Consider the following 11043-nt stretch of genomic DNA (forward strand, 5'->3'; position numbering starts at 1 on the left):
CACGCACATTCAGACTTACCACTTTGACAATTTTCTTCTTCTTCTTCTTCTTTTTAGTAATCTTTACAGGAAAAGGGGTTACTAGCCCATTGTTCCCGGCATTTTAGTTGACTTTTACAACACGCATGGCTTACGGAGGAAAGATTCTTATTCCACTTCCCCATGGATATAAAAGGAAAAGTAATAAGACCAAGAACTATTAAGATAAAATCAAAGAAAACTCAGATGAGTGTGTATAAATAAACGTGTACATGTATGTGTAGTGTGACCTAAGTGTAAGTAGAAGTAGCAAGACATACCTGTAATCTTGCATATTTATGAGACAGACAAAAGACACCAGCAATCCTACCATCATGTAAAACAATTACAGGCTTTTGTTTTACATTCACTTTGCTAATGTTATTCTTAAAAGCACAAAAGTTCTTCCATACCTTATTATTTTCTTCTGGTGTTCAAGAGATGAAGGCATTCGGATCAGCTGTTCCCCAAGAACACTTTGCAAGTCTTCAATGCGTTTTTCCACTTCACTGTAGAATCGACGGAAAAGCTTAAAACAAAAAAGTGAAAAGTATATTTAAATTACAGAAAATTTAGGATGGCAATTGTGGCATGTAGAGTATGTTACAATTTATTCGGCCTATGTGCACACTCCCATATAGGCTGCCTTCCAACCAGTGAATTGGGTGCTAAGGGTTTAACGATTTTTAGGGTACCCGTCATTAAATCAGTACCTTGGTTCATTGTCCAGCCACAGGCGAACCTGCCCTATGCTGAGGCGACGTGGTTCACTCGTGGTCAGTATTTACCAGAATCGCTTAGCAGCTGGTTGATTATGGTGCCTTCTCTCTCTGGCTTCTGTTTGCCATTCTTTGTCACCGTGGTACACTTATATTCAACTCCTGTACATAGTGTACATAAGTGTACATAATTGTATATATATCTGATGAAGGAAATACAAGTTCAATATTACTGCTGAGTTTGTTTTGGTCCAAAAACCCATTACGACCAGGTTACAGGTCATTCTATTACCCGTGTTTGTAATAGCAATGAACCAAGTGATAAATTTTGCATTTTTGTTTTGAGAGTTATAGTACAGTGGACCCTCGACCAACGATATTAGTCCGTTCCTGAGAGCTCATTGTCAGTCGAAATTATCGTTAGTCGAGTTAATTTTCCCCATAAGAAATAAGGGAAATCAAATTAATCCGTTCCTGACACCCCAAAGTATGAACAAAAAAAAATTTTTACCACCTGAAACATTAATTTTAATACACACAAACTGAAGAAGACATGCACAGTTACATGACACTTACGTTTATTGAAGATCTGGTGATGATTGATGGGATGGGAGGAGGGGAGAGTGTTGATGGTGTTAGTGTTTAGAAGGGGAATCCCCTTCCATTTGAGGTGTCAAGTCCTTTTCTGGGGTTACTTCCCTTCTTTTAATGCCACTAGGATCAGCTTGAGAGTCACTGGACCTCTGTCGCACAACATATCTGTCTATAGAGCTCTGCACCTCCTGTTCCTTTAAGACTTTCCTAAAATGGGCCATAACATTGTCAGTGTACAGGTTGCCAACACGGTTTGCAGTAGCTGTGTCAGGGTGATTTTCATCAAAAAAAGGTTTGCACTTTAAGCCACATTGCACACATTTCCTTAATCTTTGAAGTAGGCAACTTCCTCAATTTCTCTATCCCCTCCTCCAGAGCAGTTTCCTCAGGTCTGGCCTCTTGCTGTTGAAGATGATCTTGCAGCTCATCAGTGGTTAGTTCATCATTGTCGTCCTCCACCAACTCTTCCACATCCTCCCCACTAACCTCCAACCCCTTAGCAATGATTTCTTTCTTCATATCCATAGTAATTCTCACCCTTTTTGCTGTAGGGTTGGCACTAGAAGCTTTCTTGGGGCCCATGGTGACTTATTTTGCAGGTGCAATCACTAAAAATGCTGTGATAATATGAAATGTTCCGATTGTATGTTTGGATGGGACCGCGGTGGCTGGCTGGCTGGCTTGTAAACACTGGCCACAAGTGGACGCATCTCGAACGGAATGAATCGTGTTGGTCGAGTTTTTTAGTGCTAGTCTAGGCAAAATTTTTGCATTAAAATGTATCACTAGTCGGATTTAACGTTAGACGATGCCATCGTTGATCGAGGGTCCACTGTATTTGGAAAACAAGCAAACATAATACAGTGGACCCTCGACCAGCGATGGCATCGATTAACGATAAATCTGACTAGCGATACATTTTATCGCAAAAATTTTGCCTCAGTTAGCGCTAAAAAACTCCACCAACACTATTCGTTCCGTCTGAGACGCGTCCACTTCTGGCCAGTGTTTACAAGCCAGCCAGCCACCGCGGTCGCTTCCAAGCATACAATCGGAACATTTCATATTATCACAGCCTTTTTAGTGATTGCACCTGCAAAATAAGTCACCATGGGCCCCAAGAAAGCTTCTAGTGCCAACCCTACAGCAAAAAGGGTGAGAATTACTATGGATATGAAGAAAGAGATCATTGCTAAGTATGAAAGTGGAGTGCGTGTCTCCGAGCTGGCCAGGCTGTACACAAAACCCCAATCAACCATCGCTACTATTGTGGCCAAGAAAACGGCAATCAAGAAAGCTGTTCTTGCCAAAGGTGCAACTATGTTTTCGAAACTGAGATCGCAAGTGATAGAAGATGTTGAGAGACTGTTATTGGTATGGATAAATGAAAAACAGAAAGCAGGAGATAGCATCTCTCAAGCGATCATATGTGAAAAGGCTAGGAAGTTGCATGACGATTTAATTAGAAAAATGCCAGCAACTAGTGGTGATGTGAGTGAATTTAAGGCCAGCAAAGGTTGGTTTGAGAGATTTAAGAATCGTAGTGGCATACATAGTGTGATAAGGCATGGTGAGGCTGCCAGTTTGGACCAAAAAGCAGCTGAAAAATATGTGCAGGAATTCAAGGAGTACATAGACAGTGAAGGACTGAAACCTGAACAAGTGTTTAATGGTGACACTGACAATGTTGTGAAACACTTTAGGAATGTCATAAAGGAACGGGAGGTACAGGCCTCTATGGGCAGATATATTGTGCGACAGAGGTCCAGTGACTCTCAAGCTGGTCCTAGTGGCATTAAAAGAAGAAGGGAAGTAACCCCGAAAAAGGACTTGCCACCTCAAGTCCTAATGGAAGGGGATTCCCCTTCTAAACACTAACACCATCAACACACTCCCCTCTTCCCATCCCATCAATCATCACCAGATCTTCAATAAAGGTAAGTGTCATGTAACTGTGCATGTCTTCTTCAGTTTGTGTGTATTAAAATTAATATTTCATGTGTTAAATTTTTTTTTTTCAATACTTTTGGGTGTCTTGCACGGATTAATTTGATTTCCATTATTTCTTATGGGGAAAATTAACTTGACTAACGATTATTTTGACTAACGATGAGCTCTCAGGAACGGATTAATAGCGTTAGTCGAGGGTCCACTGTACTGTAAATGACAATAAAACCTCCATTGGAGGCAGTGGAGATGTCGTGTCTGAGGGAAATGTGTGGTATAAATATTATGCACAGAATTTATAGTTTGGAGATTAGGAGGTGAAGAGTTACTAGAAGTATTATCCAAGGGAATGAGAAGGGGTTGTTAAGGTGCTTTGGTCATTTAGAGAGGATGGAGCAAAATAGGATGACTTGTAGAGTGTATAAATCTGTAGTAGAGGGAAGGCAGCATAGGGGTTGTCCTAAGAAAGGATGGCAGGAGGGGGTAAAGAAGGTTTGTGTGCAAGGGGCTTAGACATACAGTAGACATGTGTGAACATATTAGACAGGAATGGAGACAAACAGTTTTTGGGACTTGACAAGCTGTTGGAGTATGAGCAGTGTAATATTTTGTAAAGGGATTCAGGGAAATCCGTTAGCTGGACTTCAGTCCTGGAGGTGGGAAGTACAATGCCTGCACTCTAAAGGAGGGGTTTGGGATATGTGCTCTTAAGATAATGGGGCATCTAAACTGTTGCATCTGCATGCCTCTGGCAAGACAGTGATAGTGTGACTGATGGTGAAAGTGTTTCTTCTTCAGGTCACCCTGCCTCGGTGGGAGACAGCCAGCATGTTAAAAAAAAAAATAAAAAAAAAAGTTATAGTGCACAGAACAAATGTGATGAAATACAGTATAGCATCAGTAGTATTAGTGCACCAGTAGTTTCTGTAGCTGTTCTTATAGCATCAGTAGTATTAGTGCACCAGTAGTTACTGTATCAGTAGTTATAGCACCTGTAGTATTAGTGCACCAGTAGTAACTGTATCCATAGTAATACCATCTGTAATTACGTAATGCCTATATTTGTAGTATTTTTAGTTATAGTATCTTCAGTTATAGCCTCAGTAATTACAGCATCTAGAAATATATTCTGATTTAGACAATTACTACATATAAAACTGTAATATTTACTTACTGGTACTTGTGTATCACCAAATAGACTCTTGGCTCGAGCAAAATCGTTTATGACCACATCGTAATCCCCTTTCTGTATATGTCTCTCTATGTTTACGGGAAGATACAAGAGGAAACGAAAACGGTGTAAAACATTCAATGCATTTCTTGTCCCATCTGCTCGATCCTTGCGTTGAAGTACATCTTCAAAGAGTTTGTCTGCTTCCTCCTTACATTCTGTACGAAAAAAAAAAAACAGAAATGTGTACAAATTTGGCAAAGTATATGAACATTAATGAAATGTGTAAAATATGCCTACAGTGTTAATGGCTTGTGTGAATGCATTAGAGTAGAGTAGAGGCAAATGTTTTTTGTAATCTGATGTATTATTTGGGTGTGAGCAAGCATTCATGAAGGGATTCATGGGTTTTGTGATCTGATGTATTGTTTTGGTGTGAGCAGGCATTCATGAAGGGATTCATGGCTTTTATGAGCTGATGTATTGTTTGGGTGTGAGCAAGGTAATATTCATGAAGGGATTCATGACTTTTGTGAGCTGATGTATTGTCTGGGTGTAACATTCATGGAGTCAGACTTTAGTGGCTGCACTGAAAGAGGGGTGGGGATGTTGCAGCTCAGAGGGCCATTTGATCTCTAATATCAGCACACTTCTGGCAAGACAGTGATAAATGAATAATGACAAAAGCATTTCCTCTTTTTTTGGGTCACCCTACCTTTGTGGGAGATGGCCAGTCTTAAAAAACCATTCATAAGACTAAGCTACATTGTCTGTATAAAGTATATACAACTCTTAACAAGTTTCTCAAATGAGATATATATATATAGGGAGAAAGAGTGAAGACAGTGAGCAAATCCTAGTACACCTCAGTGACATAACTGTGGCTACAAAGGTTCTCCTACTACTAGAGCCTGGCCTGAGGCCAGACTTCCATGCTGATTGCCTTGTCAACCAGGATGCTGCTGTTAGTAGTCTGCAAGCCTACATAGACAAAAAACAACCTAGATGACTAGGGTCACCCTGTCCCAGTGGGATATGGCCAGTTTGTTAAAAAAAAAAAATATCTACAATTCTCCAAGGAAAAGTGGAGAAAAATTTCTTCCTCCATAAGCCATGCATGTCATAAAAGGACACTAAAATACCAGGAGCAAGGGGCTAGTAACCCCCTCTCCTGTATAAATTACTAAATGTAAAAAGGTGAATAACTTTCGTTTCCACTTTTTCAGATCAGCCTGCCTCAGTGGGAGATGGCTGGTGTGAAAAAAAATCTACAGTTTACAGTACAGTATACATGGCACATCTTCCAACCAGTATTGCACCTACCTATGATAGATTTTTCTAACAACTGCGTAGAATTTCGGCCATATTCTTGAATGTCACTCTCAAACTTGCACTTAAGTTCTTGCAAAGTGTCTAACTGCTCAATCACTGACCCAACATTAGCCTGAAAAAGCAAACAAATTAACTACACATAACTATTCGTTATAAATAAAATTTGAGTACAAGTGTTGGTGTTCTTTTCTACTACCTTTGAAATCTATAACGTAGCAATTTTCCATAATCACGGATTTCAATTATCCAACCTTTTTACTGAAAGATTACAGGAAATTATCCACCATTTCTTAATTCAATGGCTTCCCCACACCTGAGTCTTCATTCAGGTCGTTATTTATGTCAAAATTAACTGGAGGAGAATGATATATTACAGAGATATGGTATAAATTATCGTTATTATATTAAGAGGAAAATAGGTAGTAGGTTGGTAGACAGCAACCGCCCAGGGAGGTGTAAGTGTAAAACGAAAGCCTGTAATTGTTTTACATGATGGTAGGATTGCTGGTGTCCTTTTTTCTGTCTCATGAACATGCAAGATTTCAGGTATGTCTTGCTACTTCTACTTACACTTAGGTCACACTACACATACATGTACAAGCACATATATACACACCCCTCTGGGTTTTCTTCTATTTTCTTTCTAGTTCTTATTCTTGTTTATTTCCTCTTATCTCCATGGGAAAGTGGAACAGAATTCTTCCTCCGTAAGCCATGCGTGTTGTAAGAGGTGACTAAAATGCCGGGAGCAAGGGGCTAGTAACCTCTTCTCCTGTATACATTACTAAATGTAAAAGGAGAAACTTTTGTTTTTCCTTTTGGGCCACCCCGCCTCGGTGGGATACAGCCGGTGTGTTGAAAAACAGAAGATTAAGAGGAAAGTGCTAAGCTTATAGGAGGTCATAGTAATACCTGATGAATGGAAAGCAATCAGGTTCAATCGAAGGGAAGGTATATAATTTCAAAGTGAACTTCAATCTGAAGCAAAATTTGATACACTGGCTTGACTTGATATTATTTGTAATTTCTACTTTCACAAAACATCTAGGAACCTAATCCCTCCACGCCTATGGGCATTAAACAAGGCAGCAAATTCCAGAGCATGAGAATGCATGTCCAGTATATTTGTAGACTAGAGTAATTCCTCCTTTCACACACTAGCTTACATAATTCATTAATAGCCAAAGATATGCAGACAACCTTAAACAACACTCCAGTTCACCCGAGACCATTATCAAATAACAATCTGTTTCCTTTCTCCATATTTTTAAATACACAGGCCATCTTCTGCCAAGGTAGCTCAACTCATAAAAAAGGAAGCAACACATTCACTGTCATTCATGTAATTACTGCCTTGCCAGAACTGTGCTAACATCACTGTTCAGATGGCCATTCAAACTACAACATGGTCACCCCTAGTTCAGAGTGCAGGCACTGTACTTCCCCCCTCCAGGACTCAACACCATATTGAGGGTTAATGCTGAATTATTCAGGATTTTTATTTGTATTTAGTCTTCCTAGGAAAGGTTGGAGGGAGGGATAAAGGAAGCTTTGTATGCAAGAAGCTTGGACATCCAACAAGTGAGTGAGTGAGTGAGTGAGTGAGTGAGTGTGTGTGTGTGTGTGTGTGTGTGTGTGTGTGTGTGTGTGTGTGTGTGTGTGTGTGTGTGTGTGTGTGAGTGTGAGTGTGTGAGTGTGAGTGTGTGAGTGTGAGTGTGTGAGTGTGAGTGTGTGTGAGTGTGTGTGTGTGTGTGTGTGTGTGTGTGTGTGTGTGTGTGTGTGTGTGTGTGTGTGTGTGTGTGTGTGTGTGTGTGTGTGTGTGTGTGTGTGTGCTCACCTATTTGTGGTTGCAGGGGTCAAGTCATATCTCCTGGCCCGGCCTCTTCGCTGATTGCTAATAGGTCCTCTCTCTCCCTGCCCCATGAGCTTTATCATACCTCGCCTTAAAACTATGTATGGTTCCCGCCTCCACTACGTCACTTTCTAGGCTATTTCACTGACAGTGATAAGGAAATGTGTAGAATTTTTAACACATACTTCCTCTCAGTTTTTACACAGGAGGATACCAGTGATATTCCAGTAATGATAAATTATGTAGAACAGGACGAGAATAAACTGTGCACGATTAGGGTCACGAGTGACATGGTCCTTAGGCAAATAGATAAATTAAAACCTAACAAATCCCCAGGCCCTGATGAACTGTATGCAAGGGTTCTAAAGGAATGTAAAGAGGAGCTTAGCACACCTTTGGCTAATCTTTTCAACATATCACTACAAACGGACATGGTGCCAGATAAGTGGAAAATGGCAAATGTGATACCTATTTTCAAAACAGGTGACAGGTCCTTAGCTTCGAACTATAGACCAATAAGCGTAACCTCCATAGTGGGAAAATTTATGGAATCAATAATTGCCGAGGCAGTTCGTAGCCACCTTGAAAAGCATAAATTAATCAACGAATCTCAGCATGGTTTTACAAAGGGGCGTTCCTGCCTTACGAATTTATTAACTTTTTTCACTAAGGTATTTGAGGAGGTAGATCATGGTAATGAATATGATATTGTGTATATGGACTTCAGTAAGGCTTTTGACAGGGTCCCACATCAGAGACTATTGAGGAAAATTAAAGCACATGGAATAGGAGGAGAAATTTTTTCCTGGATAGAGGCATGGTTGACAAATAGGCAGCAGAGAGTTTGCTTAAATGGGGAGAAATCAGAGTGGGGAAGCGTTACGAGCGGTGTTCCACAGGGGTCAGTGTTGGGCCCCCTGCTGTTCACAATCTACATAAACGACATAGATGAGGGCATAAAGAGCGACATCGGCAAGTTTGCCGATGACACCAAAATAGGCCGTCGAATTCATTCTGACGAGGACATTCGAGCACTCCAGGAAGATTTGAATAGACTGATGCAGTGGTCGGAGAAGTGGCAGATGCAGTTTAATATAGACAAATGCAAAGTTCTAAATGTTGGACAGGACAATAACCATGCCACATATAAACTAAATAATGTAGATCTTAATATTACGGATTGCGAAAAAGATTTAGGAGTTCTGGTTAGCAGTAATCTGAAACCAAGACAGCAGTGCATAAGTGTTCGCAATAAAGCTAATAGAATCCTTGGCTTCATATCAAGAAGCATAAATAATAGGAGTCCTCAGGTTGTTCTTCAACTCTATACATCCTTGGTTAGGCCTCATTTAGATTATGCTGCACAGTTTTGGTCACCGTATTACAGGATGGATATAAATTCTCTGGAAAATGTACAAAGGAGGATGACAAAGTTGATCCCATGTATCAGAAACCTTCCCTATGAGGATAGACTAAGGGCCCTGAATCTGCACTCTCTAGAAAGACGTAGAATTAGGGGGGATATGATTGAGGTGTATAAATGGAAGACAGGAATAAATAAAGGGGATGTAAATAGTGTGCTGAAAATATCTAGCCTAGACAGGACTCGCAGCAATGGTTTTAAGTTGGAAAAATTCAGATTCAGGAAGGATATAGGAAAGTACTGGTTTGGTAATAGAGTTGTGGATGAGTGGAACAAACTCCCGAGTACAGTTATAGAGGCCAGAACGTTGTGTAGCTTTAAAAATAGGTTGGATAAATACATGAGTGGATGTGGGTGGGTGTGAGTTGGACCTGATAGCTTGTGCTACCAGGTCGGTTGCCGTGTTCCTCCCTTAAGTCAATGTGACCTGACCTGACTAGGTTGGGTGCATTGGCTTAAGCCGGTAGGAGACTTGGACCTGCCTCGCATGGGCCAGTAGGCCTTCTGCAGTGTTCCTTCGTTCTTATGTTCTTATGTCTGAAGAAATACTTCCTAAGATCCCTTTGATTCATCTGAGTCTTCAACTTCCAATTGTGACCTCTTGTGTCTGTGTCCCTTCTCTGGAACATCCCGTCTTTGTCCACCTTGTCTATTCCGCGCAGTATTATACAGTGGACCCCCGCATACCGGACGCCTTGCATAACGGACAATCCGCATACCGGACGCTTTGATCGCTAAAATTTTGCCCCGCATACCGCCCAAAAACCCGCTCAGTGCCCTTCGTCCGAGACGCGTCCAATGTGCGGCCTGAGCCAGCCTCATATGTTCCGCCGGTGGCATTGTTTACCAGCCAGCCTCCGCGGTAACATTCAAGCATACAATCGGAATATTTCGTATTATTACAGTGTTTTCGGTGCTGTTTCTGGAAAATAAGTGACCATGGGCCCCAAGAAAGCTTCTAGTTCTAACCCTACAGCAATAAGGGTTAGAATTCCAATAGAGATGAAGAAAGAGATCATTGATAAGTATGAAAGTGGAGTGCGTATCACCGACCTGGTCAGGATGTACAAGAAACCCAAATCAACCATCTCTAATATTGTGGGCAACAGAAAGACAATCAAGGAAGCTGTTCTTGCCAAAGGTTTAACTGTGTTTTCGAAACAAAGATCGCAAGTGATGGAAGATGTTGAGAGACTGTTATTGGTGTGGATAAATGAAAAACAGCTAGCAGGAGATAGCGTCTCTCAAGCGATCATATGTGAAAAGGCTAGGAAGTTGCATGAGGATTTAATTAAGAAAAGGCCTGCAACTAGTGATGATGTGAGTGAATTTAAGGCCAGCAAAGGTTGGTTTGAGAGATTTAAGAAGCGTAGTGGCATACATAGTGTGATACGGCATGGTGAGGCTGCCAGTTCGGACCACAAAGCGGCTGAAAAATATGTGCGTGAATTCAAGGAGTACATAGAAACTGAAGGACTGAAACCTGAACAAGTGTTTAATTGTGATGAAACAGGCCTGTTCTGGAAGAAAATGCCAAGCAGGACCTACATTACTCAGGAGGAAAAGGCACTCCCAGGACATAAGCCTATGAAAGACAGGCTTACTTTGTTGATGTGTGCCAATGCTACTGGTGATTGCAAAGTTAAGCCTTTATTAGTGTATCACTCTGAAACTCCCAGAGCGTTCAGGCAAAAGAATGTCCTCAAGGATAATTTGTGTGTGCTGTGGAGATCAAACAGTAAGGCATGGGTCACTAGGGACTTTTTCTATAACTGGTTACACCATGCATTTGCCCCCAATGTCAAAGATTACCTAACTGAAAAGAAATTAGAACTTAAGTGCCTCCTGGTGTTAGACAATGCCCCTGGTCATCCTACAGACGTGGCAGAGCGACTTTATGGGGACATGAGCTTCATTAAGGTGAAGTTTTTGCCTCCTAATACCACTCCTCTCCTGCAGCCCATGGACCAGCAGGTCATTTCCAACT

The 11043-nt window shown here is 41.1% G+C and overlaps 1 protein-coding gene across 5 annotated transcripts in view; it reads right to left on the reverse strand.

The window, feature by feature from the left end:
- Sec5 (secretory 5) overlaps positions 1-11043 on the reverse strand; it is an 86630-nt gene that overhangs the window by 51685 nt on the left and 23902 nt on the right. For all 5 annotated transcript variants that reach the window (XM_070103739.1, XM_070103742.1, XM_070103740.1 and 2 more), the window contains exons 6-8: positions 5773-5893; positions 4453-4667; positions 432-547 (exon numbers count right to left, since the gene is read on the reverse strand). In XM_070103739.1, the coding sequence (XP_069959840.1) occupies positions 432-547; positions 4453-4667; positions 5773-5893 (452 nt within the window). The remainder of the gene's footprint in view (positions 1-431; positions 548-4452; positions 4668-5772; positions 5894-11043) is intronic.

Source organism: Cherax quadricarinatus, chromosome 87, assembly GCF_038502225.1.
Source record: "Cherax quadricarinatus isolate ZL_2023a chromosome 87, ASM3850222v1, whole genome shotgun sequence".
NCBI classification, from domain to species: domain Eukaryota; kingdom Metazoa; phylum Arthropoda; class Malacostraca; order Decapoda; family Parastacidae; genus Cherax; species Cherax quadricarinatus.